The sequence below is a fragment of the Oncorhynchus kisutch genome, linkage group LG10 (assembly GCF_002021735.2).
Source record: "Oncorhynchus kisutch isolate 150728-3 linkage group LG10, Okis_V2, whole genome shotgun sequence".
NCBI lineage: Eukaryota > Metazoa > Chordata > Actinopteri > Salmoniformes > Salmonidae > Oncorhynchus > Oncorhynchus kisutch.
The window spans coordinates 42,033,247-42,051,510 of NC_034183.2; the positions used below are offsets into that span (position 1 = coordinate 42,033,247).

Consider the following 18,264-nt stretch of genomic DNA (forward strand, 5'->3'; position numbering starts at 1 on the left):
AGAAGCTTCAAACATAAAACACGTTATTTTCCTCTGAGGGAATCTATCTCACTGTACTGGGGTATACTACTGTACGGGCAGATATACGGTAAGGTAAACTGTAAGATATACTGTAAGTATACAGTACTGCTAACAGTAAATACAAAACCTACAGACACAACTCTGTGGAGTAACATGCTAAGGTATCGCAGACTAGAGGGCTAGGAGAGGATGTTCAAATGTTTACTGTAAGGCTATCGGAGTAGTTTTACATATATATTAGTCATTTTACAGTCAAATAAAATTACACAATAGCCGGGGACTAGATGTAACGATTCTCGTTGGTGGAAGGAGAGGAGGACCAAAATGTAGCGTGGCAAGTGTTCGTCACATTTTAATGAAAAACTGAACACTACACAAAATAAAAACGAAGAGAAAACGAAGCAGTTCTGCCAGGTGAACAAACACTAAACAGAAATTAAACACCCACAACCAAAATGGGGAAAACAGGCTACCTAAGTATGATTCTCAATCAGAGACAACGAACGACACCTGCCTCTGATTGAGAACCATACCAGGCCAAACACATAGAAATATAAAAACATGGAAAAAAGAACATAGACTACCCACCCCAACTCACGCCCTGTCCAACCTAACACAAAGACATAATAAAGGAACTAAGGTCAGAACGTGACACTAGAAGATAGCTTAAATGTACTGTAAGGAGGTCGCGTAACACTCAATGCTTTTAAAACGAATATCATCAAAATGTTTCATTGATCAAATCTACAGGTTTATGACGTATAACTAGGTAATAGTAGATGATGTGATACGAGGTGCAATTGGCCAGGGCAGAGTATTAAAATGTGTCAAACAATGTAGGATGCACATTCTAAAAAGCATAAGGCCTCTTTGGCTAATGTAATAGTCATTTTGTCTAGACCTCTGTGCAATCTGTTCAGTGTTGGACTTCAGTAATACACTATATTCAAATAGAAACTCATTCAAAAGCATGTCTAAGCACTAGCTGACTGTAATATTGTGCGGTCAGACAGCAGAGTGAGTACTAAGAGACTTGAGCGTTACAATATTCTCTTTCCCACAGACGCTGTACTTTGGAGACGCGGCTTGTGCAACAAGAGACGAGGGACACAGACTTTAAGAAGAGGTGTGGCCAGCAGGAGGTATGTTCTCTGCTCATTGGGTCTAATCAGGCTGAATCTGATTGACATGTAAAACATGCAACTAGGAAAGTCTACTCTTGTTTCTATGTAATGAGCACTGCCCTTCAAACAATCAAATAGACTGATGCCATTGGAGCATTTTAGTGTTGAAATGGGGGGGGGGGGGTGTGTATATATACCCACACACGCTCATGCAGTCATGCATCCACACTGTACGTCTAGGTGGGTTTCTTACCTTTTATCCACAAATGAGCTCAACTGATACTACCTATTACTCCGAGTAGAACCAACTGTGACAGGTTGGGAAGTGGAGAGAACCAGGCGTGTTAACAGAGATGGACCTTAACGTAGCTGGATATAGATACGTTTATGACCAGTGTACAACTCAGGTAGACTATGTTCATGCAGGAAGTAAGGGAGGTGAGGAGGGCGGGACAGTGGAGCCGAGCCCACCACGAACACAATGTAAACCCAATGACATCAACGCAAGGTTTGTTTATTCAGCTCAACACAAGGGTTCGCGCTCCATCGATGATGATGGTAGACCGGAGCAAAGCAGCTTCAAATGGTTTCTCTTTCAGACACGCGTGCCGGGTAATGTCTCCGGGGGGGAATTCCTATTTGACAAACCTCTAGTCGAAGAGAGGAGGATTCCCAAGGTCAGAAAACTACGTTTTATTTTTACATACCGTGGAATCTTATAGCGTGACACTCAGACAACGGTTTATAGATGTTACACACACAATGAGCTAAAACGAATAAGAATAATTCATGGTTGTTGAAATGTACCGTACTCTGTCAAAAGCAAAACATCACTTCTAATCCACTTGAAGCCCACATTTCAGACAGCAGTCGTTATTAGATAGTCTATACAAATTGCAGAACCCGCTATAGCAACACGCAATACCATTACATGGTATATAACCACCATGAATCATGCAGTTGAACATGCGAAGGCACACGCATGTTATTAGTATAAATAGTAGAAGTCATAACATGAAACATGTGATGCTATCGACACTATCATACAAAGTTCAACTTCCCTTGCATTGTATGTCAACATTGGTTATACATTCAAAGAAGCATTTGATACCATAGCTGCTGTAAACATAATCTAATGCATTACACAATTAAAACATACACATGTAGAATTGCACAAAGCTTTACAAAAATCTAAAACCATATATAAAATAAAATAAACTATTAGCTGATATATAAATAACATTGTGAAGTCTTAACTATGGTTAGCATCATCACCCAAAAAAGGTGCCACTACAGACAGAGCCCCATGCTCCTCTGATGCCCACCCTCAAACTCTGTCTGCCTGTCAGCTGGCCTGGCAGTGCCCTGGGTCCTGAGGGCTGTGAGCTCAGCCTGGGCCTCCCTCTCCCTCCGCAGAGCCAGACGCAGTTCCTCCTGCAAGGCCCGGAGGTCCTGGCTGGTCCCCTGGAAGTCTGGACCCCGGAGGCCTAGCTGGGACCCGTAGGCCAGGGAGCAAGAGGTTAGCTGTCTGCGGAGCTCCTGGAGACGTACGGTCTGCTCACTCATCACCTCACCCAGACGACCTGACGATTCCTGGAGGGGGAGAAGAGTGAGGAGAGGGGAGAAGAGTGAGGAGAGGGGAGGATAGGGAGAGGGAAGGAAAGGATGGAGGTTTTTGAGGATTAAAAGATCTGACTCGATACAGCTTCTTTGTGGCAGAAGTCTCTTTCTCTCTCTCATTCTCTCACTCTTTCTTTCTCCTCTCATTCTCTCTACCCAATCAGTCCCTCAGACTATACCACACCACAGCTCTCAGACCAGTGTGGTTTTGTTACCTGGATGTACTGGTCTCTGGTGCCGATGGTGTTGAGCAGGTCCTGGACCTGTGAGTGGTGCTCCTGGGCCTGGCGGCTGCGGTCGGACAGCAGTTCCTGGAACAGTTTCTCCTTCAGAGAGAGGCGAGCCTTCAGCTCATCCACTACCTCACTGGGACCTGCCTTCACCTTATCTAGCAGGGCTCCAGTCAGGTCCTGGGATGCAGAGAGCGAGAGATAATGTGAGAGCGGAAGAGCGAGACAGGGGGAGAGAGAGAAAGAGAGAGAGAGAAAGAGAGAGGGAGAGAGCGAGAGAGAAGACGAGAAATTGCAAATAGTGTGAAGAATCAAGAATAAAAATATTTTGCCACTGATCAGCAAAAATCTATTTGTGCTGGTGTACAGTATATGTATACTGTGGCAAGTTTATAATTAGGGCATGTCACCTCAGCCTCACTGGTACGTGTGTGCAGGGCGTTCTGTAGCTGGCTGATGAGCGTGTCTCTCTCTCTCAGGCTGCGGCTGTGTCTCTCCTCCCTGTCCTCATGGTGGCGCTGTACACTCCTCCATGCCTCACACACCTGCTCCAGCTCCAAACCCTTCCCACGCACCAGCACTTCCAGGCTCTTTAACACACACACAAGATAGAAGGAACTCAGTAACCAGTGTCTGTGTGCGCGCGCGTGTGTGTGCTCATCAGTACCGTGATGGTCTCTTCGTTGTTGGACAGTACACAGTGTTGTCTCTCCAGGTCTCTCTCTTTCTCTCTGAGAAGAAGCTGTAGCCGACGCATCTCTCCCTCCTTCTCCTCCACACGTCGGAACTTCTCATCCACCGCTCGCTGATGGGAGGGAACACAACGGAATAGAACAATGTAATGCATCCTCTAATGGAACACAGCTGTCAGTCACCACTGCTGTCCATGCAACCCATGCAGTCCTGGATCACGAGTTTGATTGCCCGCCTCTTATATCTGTAATATGTTCTCGTTGAGGTTCATTCTCTCCTAAACGATGACTCTCACCTCCAGTGCTCTGTCCCTGTCCTTGATGCGATCTTTCAGTTTGGTGAGGAGAGTGTCCCTCTTCTCCCTGGGTTCCTGCTGTTGGTCCAACAACTCGGAGTACTCCTGAGAGACAGGGACAGTGTGTGTTGGGACGGCTGTGGATGAGGGAGGTGGTGTGTGAATGGGATGTGTGCGCGCATGCGTGTGTGAGTGTCTGTCTGTTTCTGACCTGCACCAGCTGCTCTTTGGTCTGTAGTGAGGTCCTCAGCTCTCGGATGCTCTTCTCCCTCTCCTCCTCCTCTCCCTGTCTCTCTCCCTTCTTCTCTTTCAGCTGTTCCTCTTTCCGCTGCAGCTCTGACCGAGCTTTCTCAAGCACCAGATGCAAGTCCTAGAGCAGACAGGTAGGAGCACAGTCTCCTACAATGTTTACACACAAGCAAACGCATGCACATACTCGCAAAATGAAAATATAACCCCATTGCACACAGACCTGGTTGTGTCTCTCAGTACTGTGTCTGTGCTCCATGACTCCCTGTAGGTCTTTCTCCAGGCGGTGCAGGGCTCTGGTGAGGTCCTCCTCCCTCCTGGTGGCCTGACGCTGGGCTCTCTGGCCTTCCTGCAGCTCCAGCTGGGCCTGGAACAGAGAGCCCTGGAGGGCCAGCACCTCCCCCTGCCCTCGTACTAACTCCGCCCCAGACACCTGCACCCGAGACGGGGTAGAGGGAGTGGAGATGAGGAGGGTGTGGGTGGAAGAGAGCCAGAGAGTGAAGGCGGTTTACAGATAGCTCTATGTGCTGTGTGCTGGGGTCAGCTGTGCTTTCTCTATACTAGCACTGTGGGACATTACAAAGGATCCTGTCAAGCGTGTGTATTAATACAAGGTCTATTAGAGATGGAGAAAGCCAAGCTCCTATTACTCTCAATTATCATGTTGATAAAAAATTGTAACACACTACACAAACCGTAAATGACGTTGTCGTCACGTCAGCTGTAGATTTAAGAGCATTTTAGTGTTCTCAGACTTTAGTACGAAGTGTGTGTGTGAGGTGTGTGTACGGTTCAGAGGAGGGCTGACCTGTAGTGTCTGGAGCTGGGTTCTGTTGGCCAGCTCTTTCAAAGAACACAGCACGTTATTCTGTTCCTCTATGACCCGGTACAACTCTGCTGCCTGAGAGGGAGACACACAAAACACACAAAAAGACATGAGTAAAGTAACCTATTGTTCATCATTGGTTGGACACAATACCGTGTAAAGTGGCCTGCTGTTCCGGCTTTTCTTTGTGTACCTCCCTCTCTCCTACCAGAGTCTCTTCGTCTCTCATTTTCTCGCTTTCTGTTAGTCCGTCTCTCACTCGCACTCTTTTTGCCTCTCCTTCATTCCCTCTCCCTCCCTCTTCCCTCTCTCCCTCTGTACCTCAGTCTCCTTGCTGTTGACAGTGTCGGTGAGGTTGAGGACGTTTCGTTCCTGTCTCTGGGCCTTCTCTCTAACCAGGCGCAGCTCACACTCCATGTCCCCGAGTCGCACCTGCAGCTTCTACACATCACATTCACAGACACATCAGAGAAGTGCTAAAAATCGAATACTTGTAGTTAGTTTTTTTTATATAAATAGTTTATAAGCAGGTCATTGAATTAATAGTTCAATTTTAGTGTTAATTTTCTTAAGACTTAACAAATAATCTGCCTTGGATGCATGTCTACTATATGCTATGGTCAAGTAGAGTAAAAATAGGAACTGCTTCAGAAGGAGGAATGGTGAAAGTCTGTGGGGGAAGTGGTACCTGGTTCCTGGCCTCGCTCTCTCTGATCTTAGCCTGTAGAGAGTGGACCTGGAGCTGGGCCTTCTGGAGCTCAGTAACACACTGACTTGCAGCAGTCTCATACTGATGAAGCTGGCCTTGCTGTTTATCTAGCAGCCTCTGAAACACACAACACGCACAAATAGGTTCAGGTTTATTACATTTTTTTTTTTAAATGCACGCATATGTACACACACAAGCACACACACACCCATGCCCCTGTGTGAGAGAGGAAAGTGATGAGGTCAGTTCACTGCACTATAACTTCCTGAGAAAGTAGTCCCTGTTTCCACGGCAGAGTGGCATTTATTTCCTGTTTTTTTGTCAATTCAGCTCTATAGAGCTATCTTTGTGATTGTGAGGGTCTGTTTTGGTCTGCAAAGTCTCTAGTAGTCAGGGTGAAATAACTCAAAATATCCTTGTCATTTCATTTCAAAGATCAACCAATCCTGCTCCCACATAATGTGCTGTAAACCCATTACCAGTAGAACACACACACTAATACACACACAGGACTCAAGCTGGGCTCTAATGATTACATGCTGTTCCATCAGTTCAGTGAATCAAACTTCAGTGGAAAAACCAACCCACTAAACTCCCTGAGTCATACTTATCAAGTGGCCATTATTTCAGAATATCAGTACGCTCATTCCTAGCCATGTATCAAGGGTAGCTAATTATTAACACGACAAAGGAAGCTATGGAGGTGGTTTAAACAGCGGAGAGCATGCCTAACGTTGTTCATATAGCAACCATTGTCATGGCTACAGACGTGTTGCTAGGATAACGATGGGGGAAAAGTGGTTTGATTGTCTGTAGAATCACAACCCTTCCAGGCCAGTAGATACCATCCCATCTCCTCCCCAATTCAAGCCCCTCTATCTGGTCTCGTTAGTTCCAGTGTGTCTGTTCTATGAGCCAGGGGCTGGTGGTGGTCTTGCTCGGTACCTGCTGGAAGCAGAAGGGGCCACACTGCACATAGTCATCAAGCCACTGCTCCTCCATTTCTGACAGCTCTGTCTGCAGCTCCTGCTGACTGCTGGGGGTCACCCACTCTGGGATACCAGGGTGGGAGTAGAGGTCATAGTCTGGGGTTCTGAGGGACAGGGGGATCCCAGAGAGGCCCGTCTCCAGTTTGGGTTTGACCAGGATAGGGAGCCTGCTGCCTTGAGGGGACTTTAGAGGTCTGTACTCCCAGATCCTCACTAGACTTCGAGCCAGCTCCATGGTCAACCCAGAGACTGACCCCTCCCTGGGGGCATCATCCCCCTGGAGACGAGGGTCTCGCCTCTGATCCTTCCCTGGGTCCTTCTCTCCTCCCTCTCCCTGCTCTTCCTCTTCCCCAACTTGGTGAGCGGTACAGGGCTGAGCCACGTCCATGGCTGTGTCCTGAGATTCTATCGATGAGCCCGGGCTGAGGGTTATCCTCTCTGTGTCCCCATCGCACAGGGTCCTGTCGCTCTCTGGCCCCATGGGAGAGGACTCTGAGGGGACAGGCGTGGACTCTGACCCTGTGGAGGTCTCCTCACCCCCCATGGCACTGCCTGAGTAGCGGGTGGAGGGTTCACACGACGTGCTCCTCCTGCCTAACCGCCGAGGTACCTTACACACGGCCTCGTAGTCAGAGTCGGCCACACGGAGAGCCGCACACCCTCTGCACCGCCTGGAGCGATGTCCAGACAGAGTCTCTGATCCTGAGCATTGAGGGTGATGATGCTGGGTGTGGTGCTGGTGATCCGGGGCTGGACTCTGCTGGTCCTCGTGGTCGGCCCAGGATTCGTACACAGAATTGGCCAGGTCGCCCTGAAGCAGGGAGATGTACCTGGCCTCCTGCAGGGCTGAGAGGTCCACCACAGGGGAGTCACCCTCAGACAGCCCACCACTGGACAGAGAGTGGTGGGCTGTCTGAGGGTGACTCCCCTGTGGTGGAGCCCCAGTACCCCCTAGCCCTCTAGCCCCAGTACCCCCTAGCCCTATCCCCATTCGCATCCCAGTCTGATCCTGGATCTGGTCCTCGGTGTTGTTCTTCCAGTACAAGCCTCCTATACACTGTCTCAGCCGGTCCTTTTCCAGCAGCAGCTTGTGCAGGCGCTCCAGGGACAGAGCCTCCACGCGGGCGATCACTGTGTCGAAGCGGTACATGCGGTCCAGCATGAAGGCACACTTGGAACAGGCAAACTCCCCGCGGCCATCACGGGTCAGCTCCCTGCCCAGGGCGTGGGACAGCAGCACCTGCAGGTTGAGTTTGGAGGCTGGGTGGAAGATCCATCGCCGCTGATTACCGCAGAGCTCGCGGGCGCAGATCCGACACGCCTCCCTCATTTTAATGTCCAACATCACAGAGAAGTTCTGCTCTCAGTTTTACTGGAGGGGAATTGGGTCTGTTCAGATTGTTCAGGCAATAAAATAAAATGTATTGAGCATGATTAAATAAAATCCATGATTTTATTTAAATGATTTAGCTGTGCAATGTTCATTTACTTTTCTTCTATGTTTTATAAAAATGTATTCAAAATAAATAGTAGTCTAATAGACTAGTTACTAGTACATTGTGCCGATTTGCCGTTTTGAAAACTCATCGTTGTATCTTCGATGAAGAGAAGCCATCACAAAACGGGGTAGCCTATGCTCTTTGCAGTGCTTTGAAGGGGCGCAATGATTTCTATTCAATCACGATTATATCTATTCAAGACCATCTAAAAATATAGACTGTAGTCTAATAAAACATGAACAATATATGGAATATAGCGTAATAAGAAAGACACGTCTGTCATTTGTGATAAGCGCCTAAATCCGTTGTCGTTGTCAGTGTCACCGACACTGCGTCTAATCGGTCGAAACACTTTCAGTTCTTCACAAAATGTCATCAAACACATGATACATTGTCAATAGTGCTCAATTCAGATCTAAACCAAATATATCACGCTATTCTTTTCACTGCGGATGTCATCTCATACTGCTTTTTCTGACACGGCTCATCTAAGACAACAAATTACAGTTGCGCTGTCTCATCTCAGCTAATTCAACACTAACACGGAATTCACCACCCGAAAGAAAAAGACTGTAGTGGAGACATCCCGTTATTTTTCGGCTCCCTGATAGCAGTTTAGCGGACCGTGTGACGAGGAAAGGAGAAGATGGAACCGATTGTTTCCACGGGGTTTTCACGTGTATCAGAACAGGGCGCGATGGAAACGTTGATCAGGGTTGCCAGGTTCCGCAAATACTCTAACCAATGACAAAACAAAACCCGCCCAAAAGGCCTGAAAACGACCTATTTTTTTTTCACAGCAAAAGAGGAGTTGCCACATTTATACAATAAATAATGTTTCCATAATGTTAAAGAACCAATAAGCAAAATTCGGATTATCTAAATAATAATTATTGCAAACTATGATATGAGGTAATAAACACATTTGAATATGTTGCAAGATAAAATATAATTTTCCCTTATTAAACTCCCCAGATAATTTTCCAACTTTGGATGTCGATTTAACTCTATGACGACTGCTTTAATTCAGCAAAAAGGCATGAGGGGTTATGGTACAGTACATGGCCAATATACCACCACTAAGGGCTGTTTTTATGCAAGACACAACAAGGAGTGCCTGGATACAGCCGTTAGTCATGGTATATTGGCCATATACCACAAACCCCATGTTGCCTTATAGCGATTATAAACTGTTTACCAATGTAATTAGAACAGTAAAAAAAAACATGTTTGGTCATACCCATGGTATAAGGTCTGATATACCACGGCTATCAGCTAATCAGCATCAGGCCTCAAACCTGTAAATAAATCCCTTTTGCGCATCTGCATAACTAAAGCTAAAACCTGAAAGATGAGTTTGAGTGATGAAAGTTGAACAGAGGATCTCAATCTCTGAGCAGGAAACACTAGGAAGAAGAAAAAAATTAATGTTAGGCTATGTTCTGGCAATTGTGCAGTTATTAGGTGCCAGATATTAAGACAACAAACAGGTACAAATGGCCCATTTGCGAGATTGACTTGTCATTTCAATAGGCATAGGCTACAGACTAAAATCTGGGTTTATGATAGGAATTCAACATTGCCATGGTTTGCTTTGATAGGTGAAGGTAGCCTATAGTCCCTGATAGGCCTACATTTTATTTCAGACAGTCTACAGTAGCCTAGGCAAGATGTGGTCAAGATGTAAACTGAACGATTTAGCAGCTGGTTTAGATCAAATTAACAGACTAATTCATTCGCAATTTCGAGGTAAGAAGCGCTTGTGTTTCCCAGTAGCCTGCCTGAATAGGCTATTGAGGATGGGGTCATAATTTCAATCACTGAATTTGATATTAATTTTTTTATTTTATTTCACCTTTATTTAACTAGGAAAGTCAGTTAAGAGCAAATGTTTATTTACAATGACGGCCTACCAAAAGGCAAAAGGCAAAAGGCCTCCTACGGAGACGGGGGCTGGGATTAAAAATAAATAAAATATAAATATTGACAAAACACACATCACAACAAGAGAGACAACAGAACACTACATAAAGAGAGACCTAAGAAAACAACATAGCAAGGTAGCAACACATGACAACACAGCATGGTAGCAACACAACATGACAACAACATGGTAGCAACACAACATGGGAGCAACACAACATGGGAGCAGCACAAAACATTATTGGGCACACACAACAGCACAAAGGGCAAGAAGGTAGAAACAACAATACATCACGCAAAGCAGCCACAACTGTCAATAAGAGTGTCCATGATTGAGTCTTTGATTGAAGGGATTGAGATAAAACTGTCCAGTTTGAGTGTTTGTTGCAGCTCGTTCCAGTCACTAGCTGCGGCAAACTGAAGAGGAGCGACCCAGGGATGTGTGTGCTTTGGGGACCTTTAACAGAATGTGACTGGCAGAACGGGTGTTGTAAGTGGAGGATGAGGGCTGCAGTAGATATCTCAGATAGGGGGGATTGAGGCCTAAGAGGGTTTTATAGGTAAGCATCAACCAGTGGGTCTTGAGACGGGTATACAGAGATGACCAGTTTACAGAGGAGTATAGAGTGCAGTGAGCTATAGATTGCAGTGAGCTACTGCCTGAGCTATGTTGTTGATGTATATCAAGAAGAGTGGGGGCCTAGGATCGAGCCTTGGGGTACTCCCCTGGTGACAGCCAGTGGCTGAGACAGCAGATGTTCTGATTTTATAAACTGCACTCTTTGAGATAGGTAGTTAGCAAACCATGCCAAAGACCACTCAGAGACACCAATAATACTTAGCCGGCCCACAAGAATGGAATAGTCTACCGTATCAAAAGCTTTGGCCAAGTCAATAAAAATAGCAGCACAACATTGCTTAGAATCAAGGGCAATGGTGACATCATTGAGGACCTTTAAGGTTTCAGTGACACATCCATAACCTGAGCGGGAACCAGATTGCGTACCAGAAAGATTACTATAGACATCAAGAAATCCAGTCAGTTGATTATTATTAGTTTTTCCACCACTTTTGATAAACTGGGCAAAATAGAAATAGGCCTTTAACAGTTAGGATCAGCTTGATCTCCCCTTTTAAATAAAGGACGAACCGTGGCTGCCTTCCAAGCAATGGGAACCTCCCCAGAAAGGAGAGACGGGTTAAAAAGGTCAGATATAGGTTTGGCGATGATAGGGGCGGCAACCTTAAAGAAGAAAGGGTCTAAACCATCTGACCCAGATGTTTTTTGGGGTCAAGTTTCAGGAGCTCCTTTAGCACCTCGGACTCAGTGACTGCCTGCAGGGAAAAACTTTGTAGCGGGGCTGGGGCAAAAGAGGGAGAAGCATCGGGGATAGTAGCATTTGAAGGGGTGGGAGATGAGGAAATGTTGGACAGGCAAGGAGGCATGGCTGAGTCAAATAGGAATCCTGACTTAATGAAGTGGTGATTAAAGGGCTCAGCCATGTGCTTCTTGTCAGTAACAACCACGTCATCAACATTAAGGGACATGAGCCGCTGTGAGGAGAAGTGTTTCTTCTCCAGGTCTTTAACCGTTTTCCAGAACCTCTTGGTGTTAGACCCACAGAGAGAGAACTGATCCTTGAAGTAACTAACTTTGGCCTTCCGGATAGCCTGAGTGCACTTATTTTTCATTTGCCTGAACGAGAGCCAGTCAGCCTGAGAATGCGTGTGCCGAGCCTTTTTCGCCAAATGCAATTCTTGAGGTGGAGTAACTGCAAGGTCACGGTCAAACCAGGGGCTTAATCTGTTTCTAATTCTCATTTTCTTCATGGGGGGCGTGTTTGTTAACAATACCACTGAAAAAAAGAAGGCCCAAGCGTCTTTGACAGAGGGGATCAAGCTGATTCATTAACATTTTACAGAGGCCAGCTCAGGAAGGAAGGCTTGCTGATTAAAGTTTTTTAGCAAGTGTCTATGACAAATCAGGACAGGTCGTTTTACTGAGCAGCAATTACAAACACAAGCTGTAAAACAGTGATCACTAAGGTCATTACAGAAAACACCAGACTGATACCTATCAGGATTATTTGTTAGAATAACATTGAGGAGAGAATAATCTTATTGGCTCTAGTGCGCCCAATGTCGTTTTCCCGTGCTTTGTCGCCTTTATTTCTTGATGAGCATCAGTTCTACCGTGTTACGGGATCGGTGTCCCTAAACCAGGACAGTTGTTTCTAACGTGCGCTAATGTGACTAGAATGACATTGAATACAACAGCCAACTTTCCGGGACATAGACACTTATGACCCACTGGGAATGTGAGGAAAGAAATAAAAGCTGAAATACATCATTCTCTATACTATTATTCTGACATTTCACATGTATACAGTGGGGAGAACAAGTATTTGATACACTGCCGATTTTGCAGGTTTTCCTACTTACAAAGCATGTAGAGGTCTGTAATTTGTATCATAGGTACACTTCAACTGTGAGAGGCGGAATCTAAAACAAAAATCCAGAAAATCACATTGTATGATTTTTAAGTAATTAATTTGCATTTTATTGCATGACATAAGTATTTGATACATCAGAAGAGCAGAACTTAATATTTGGTACAGAAACCTTTGTTTGCAATTACAGAGATCATACATTTCCTGTAGTTCATGACCAGGTTTGCACACACTGCAGCAGGGATTTTGGCCCACTCCTCCATACAGACCTTCTCCCAATCCTTCAGGTTTCGGGGCTGTCGCTGGGAAATATGGACTTTCAGGTCCCTCCAAAGATTTTCTATTGGGTTCAGGTCTGGAGACTGGCTAGGCCACTCCAGGACTTTGAGATGCTTCTTACGGAGCCAATCCTTAGTTGCCCTGGCAGTGTGTTTTGGGTTGTTGTCATGCTGGAAGACCCAGCCATGACCCATCTTCAATGCTCTTACTGAGAGAAGGAGGTTGTTTGCCAAGATCTCGCAATACATGGCCCCATCCATCCTCCCCTCAATACGGTGCAGTCGTCCTGTCCCCTTTGCAGAAAAGCATCCCCAAAGAATGATGTTTCCACCTCCATGCTTCACGGTTGGGATGGTGTTCTTGGGGTTGTACTCATCCTTCTTCTTCTTCCTCCAAACATGGAGAGTGGAGTTTAGACCAAAAAGCTCTATTTTTATCTCATCAGACCACATGACCTTCACCCATTCCTCCTCTGGATCATCCAGATGGTCATTGGCAAACTTCAGACGGGCCTGGACATGCGCTGGCTTGAGCAGGGGGACCTTGCGTGCGCTGCTTAATCCATAACGGCGTAGTGTGTTACTAATGGTTTTCTTTGAGACTGTGGTCCCAGCTCTCTTCAGGTCATTGGCCAGGTCCTGCCGTTTAGTTCTGGGCTGATCCCTCACCTTCCTCATGATCATTGATGCCCCACGAGATGAGATCTTGCATGGAGCCCCAGACCGAGGGTGACTGACCGTCATCTTGAACTTATTCCATTTTCTAATAATTGCGCCAACAGTTGTTGCCTTTTCACCAAGCTGCTTGCCTATTGTCCTGTATCCCATCCCAGCCTTGTGCAGGTCTACAATTTTATCCCTGATGTCCTTACACCCTCTCTGGTCTTGGCCATTGTGGAGAGTTTGGAGTCTGTTTGATTGAGTGTGTGGACAGGTGTCTTTTTATACAGGTAACAAGTACAAAAAGGTACAGTTAATACAGGTAATGAGTGGAGAACAGGAGGGCTTCTTAAAGAAAAACTAACAGGTCTGTGAGAGCCGGAATTCTTACTGGTTGGTAGGTGATCAAATACTTATGTCATGCAATAAAATGCTAATTAATTACTTAAAAATCATACAATGTGATTTTCTGGATATTTATTTTAGATTCCGTCTCTCACCGTTGAAGTGTACCTATGATCAAAATTACAGACCTCTACATGCTTTGTAAGTAGGAACACCTGCAAAATCGACAGTGTATCAAATACTTGTTCTCCCCACTGTATATACAGTTGAAGTCAGAAGTTTACATACACCTTAGCCAAATACATTTAAACTCAGTTTTTCACAATTCCTGACATTTAATCCTAGTAAAAATTCCCTGTCTTAGGTCAGATAGGATCACCACTTTATTTTATAAATGTGAAATGTCAGAATAATAGTAGAGAGAATGATTTAGGGTGATAGGGTGCAGCCCAGGCAGCAGGCTGTTAGCCAGCCTGCCAACTTAGTGGAATCTGCCACTAGCACAGTCAGTGTAGTCAGCTCAGCTATCCCCATTGAGACCGTGCCTCGAACTAGGTTGGGCAAAACTAAACATGGCGTTGATCACCTTAGCAATCTCACTGGAGTGAAGACTTCCTTCCTCCATTACTGCCATTATTGAAAGAGATTGTGATACCTCACATCTCAAAATAGGGGTACTTAATGTTAGATCCCTCACTTCCAAGGCAGTTATTGTCAATTAACTAATCACTGATCATAATCTTGATGTGATTGGCCTGACTGAAACATGGCTTAAGCCTGATGAGTTTACTGTGTTAAATGAGGCCTCACCTCCTGGTTACACTAGTGACCATATCCCCTGCGCATCCCGCAAAGGCAGAGGTGTTGTTAACATTTATGATAGCAAATTTCAATGTTTCGTCTTTTGAGCTTCTAGTCATGAAATCTATGAAGCCTACTCAATCACTTTTTATCGCTACTGTTTACAGGCCTCCTGGGCAATATACAGTGATCCTCACTGAGTTCCCTGAATTCCTATCGGACCTTGTAGTCATGGCAGATAATATTCAAATTTTGGGTGACTTTAATATTCACAAGGAAAAGTCCACAGACCCACTCCAAAAGAGTTTCGAAGCCATCATCGACTCAGTGGGTTTTGTCCAACATGCCTCTTGACCTACTCACTGCTACAGTCATACTGTCCTGTGGAATAAATGTTGTGGATCTTAATGTTTTTCCTCATAATCCTGGACTATCAGACCACCATTTTATTATGTTTGCAATCGCAACAAATAATCTGCTCTGACCCCAACCAAGGATCATCAAAAGTCATGCTATAAATTGTTGGACAACCCAAAGATTCCTAGATACCCTTCCGGACTCCCTCCGCCTTCCCAAGGACGTCAGAGTACAAAAATCAGTTAACGACCTAACTGAGGAACTCAATTTAACCTTGTGCAATACCCTAGTTGCAGTCGAACCCCTAAATACCAAAAACATTTGTCATAAGAAACTAGCTCCCTGGTATACAGAAAATACTTGAGCTCTGAAGCAAGCTTCCAGAAAATTGGAACGGAAATGGCGCCACACCAAACTGTAAGTCTTCCGACAAGCTTGGAAAGACAGTACTGTGCAGTATCAAAGAGCCCTCACTGCTGCTCGATCATCCTATTTTTCCAACTTAATTGAGGAAAATAATCATGTCCTCTAAACCTTCAAGCTGCATACTGGACCCTATTCCAACTAAACTACTGAAAGAGCTGTTTCCTGTGCATGGCCCTCCTATGTTGAACATAATAAACATCTCTCTATCCACCGGATGTGTACCAAACTCTCTAAAAGTGGCAGTAATAAAGCCTCTCTTGAAAAAGCCAAACCTTGACCCAGAAAATATTTTTTAAACTTTCCTGAAGACAAACAATGTATATGAAACGCTTCAGTCTGGTTTTAGACCCCATCATAGCACTGAGACTGCACTTGTGAAGGTGGTAAATTACATTTTAATGACGTCAGACCGAGGCTCTGCATCTGTCCTCGTGCTCCTAGACCTTAGTGCTGCTTTTGATACCATCGATCACCGCATTCTTTTGGAGAGATTGGAAACCCACATTGGTCTACACGGACAAGTTCTGGCCTGGTTTAGATCTTATCTGTCGGAAAGATATCAGCTTGTCTCTGTGGATGGTTTGTCCTCTGACAAATCAACTGTACATTTCGGTGTTCCTTTTAGGACCACTATTGTTTTCACTATATATTTTACCTCTTGGTGATGTCATTTGGAAACATGTTAACTTTCACTGCTATGCAGATGACACACAGCTGTACATTTCGATGAAACATGGTGAAGCCCCAAAATTGCCCTCGCTGGAAGCCTGTGTTTCAGACATAAGGAAGTGGATGGCTGCAAATGTTCTACTTTTAAACTGGAACAAAACAGAGATGCTTGTTCTAGGTCCCAAGAAACAAAGAGATCTTCTGTTGAATCTGACAATTAATCTTGATGGTTGTACAGTCGTCTCAAATAAAACTGTGAAGGACCTCGGCGTTACTCTGGACCCTGATCTCTCTTTTGACGAACATATCAAGACTGTTTCAAGGACAGCTTCTTTCCATCTACGTAACATTGCAAAAAGCAGAAACTTTCTGTTCAAAAATTATGCAGAAAAATTAATCCACGCTTTTGTCACTTCTAGGTTAGACTACTGCAATGCTCTACTTTCTGGCTGCCCGGATAAAGCACTGAATAAACTTCAGTTAGTGCTAATCACGGCTGCTAGAATCTTGACTATAACCCAACAATGTGATCATATTACTCCAGTGCTAGCGTTTCTACACTGGCTTCCTGTTAAGGCTAGGGCTGATTTCAAGGTTTTACTGCTAACCTACAAAGAATTACATGGGCTTGCTCCTACCTATCTTTCCAATTTGGTCCTGCCGTACATACCTACGCGTACGCTACGGTCACAAGACGCAGGCCTCCTAACTGTCCCTAGAATTTCTAAGCAAACAGCTGGAGGCTTGGTGGTTGGTGGTTGAAGATATCCGTGCTTCTACACCTGCATTGCTTGCTGTTTGGGGTTTTAGGCTGGGTTTCTGTACAGCACTTTGAGATATCAGCTGATGTACGAAGGGCTATATAAATACATTTGATTTGATTTGATTTGATCCCTCTCGTGGTGTGGGGGCTGTGCTTTGGCAAAGTGGGTGGGGTTATATCCTGCCTGTTTGGCCCTGTCCTGGGGTATCGTCGGATGGGGCCACAGTGTCTCCTGACCCCTCCTATCTCAGCCTCCAGTATTTATGCTGCAGTAGTTTATGTGTCGGGCTAGGGTCAGTCTGTTATATCTGGAGTATTTCTCCTGTCTTATCCAGTGTCCTGTGTGAATTTAAGTATGCTCTCTCTAACTCCATGCCTCAGGACTACCTGGCCTGATGACTCCTTGCTGTCCCCAGTCCACCTGGCCATGCTGTTCAACTGTTCTGCCTGCGGCTATGGAGCCCTGACCTGTTCACCGGACATGCTACCTGTCCCAGACCTGCTGTTTTCAACTCTCTAGAGACAGCAGGAGCGGTAGAGATACTCTGAATGATCGGCTATGAAAAGCCAACTGACATTTACTCCTGAGTCGCTGACTTGTTGCACACTCGACAACCACTGTGATTATTATTATTTGACCCGGCTGGTCATCTAGGAACTTTTGAAAATCTTGGCTATGTTCTGTTATAATCTCCACCCGGCAGAGATAATGTCCTCAGATAATTGCATGGTATGCTTTCGCCGTAAAGCCTTTTTGACATCTGACAAGAAGTTCATCTTTAAACCGATGTATAACACTTGTATGTTTTATGAATTTTCATGAGTATTGTGATACATTGAATTATAAGTGAAATAATCTGTCTGTAAACAATTGTTGGAAAAATTACTTGTGTCATGCACAAAGTAGATGTCCTAACTGACTTGCCAAAACTATAGTTTGTTAACAAGACATTTGTGGAGTGGTTGAAAAACAAGTTTTAATGACTCCAACCTAAGTGTATGTAAACTTCCGACTTCAACTGTGTGTGTATATATATATATATATTTATATATATATATAAATTGTTGCATATTGCGTTCATATTTTTGTTCAGTAAATATATATACTGAACAAAAATATGAATGCAATATGCAACAATTTCAAAGACTTCACTCAGTTATAGTTCATAGAAGGAAATCAGTCAATTGAAATACATTCATTAGGCCCTAATTTAAGGGTTTTTCATGACTGGGCAGGGACAGCCATGGGTGGGCATAGGCCCACCCACTTGGGAGCCAGCCCCAGCCAATCAGAATAAGTTCATCCCCACAAAAGGGCTTTATTATGTGGAGCTCCT

General features: G+C 45.0%; 1 protein-coding gene across 8 annotated transcripts in view; it reads right to left on the reverse strand.

Annotated features, from left to right (window-relative positions):
* Positions 1-18,264, reverse strand: part of LOC109898155 (myomegalin) — a 122,518-nt gene that overhangs the window by 24,173 nt on the left and 80,081 nt on the right. For 3 of the 8 annotated variants that reach the window (XM_031833708.1, XM_031833706.1, XM_031833709.1), the window contains exons 1-11: positions 6,713-8,956; positions 5,747-5,884; positions 5,380-5,499; positions 5,041-5,133; positions 4,456-4,665; positions 4,195-4,353; positions 3,984-4,088; positions 3,663-3,800; positions 3,406-3,585; positions 2,981-3,175; positions 2,471-2,738 (exon numbers count right to left, since the gene is read on the reverse strand). In XM_031833708.1, coding sequence (XP_031689568.1) covers positions 2,471-2,738; positions 2,981-3,175; positions 3,406-3,585; positions 3,663-3,800; positions 3,984-4,088; positions 4,195-4,353; positions 4,456-4,665; positions 5,041-5,133; positions 5,380-5,499; positions 5,747-5,884; positions 6,713-8,101 — 2,995 coding nt within the window. In that variant the 5' untranslated portion in view covers positions 8,102-8,956. Of the gene's footprint in view, positions 1-2,470; positions 2,739-2,980; positions 3,176-3,405; positions 3,586-3,662; positions 3,801-3,983; positions 4,089-4,194; positions 4,354-4,455; positions 4,666-5,040; positions 5,134-5,379; positions 5,500-5,746; positions 5,885-6,712; positions 8,958-18,264 lie in introns of those variants that run through there. The other 5 variants (XM_031833712.1, XM_031833710.1, XM_031833711.1 and 2 more) reach the window with 2 other exon arrangements.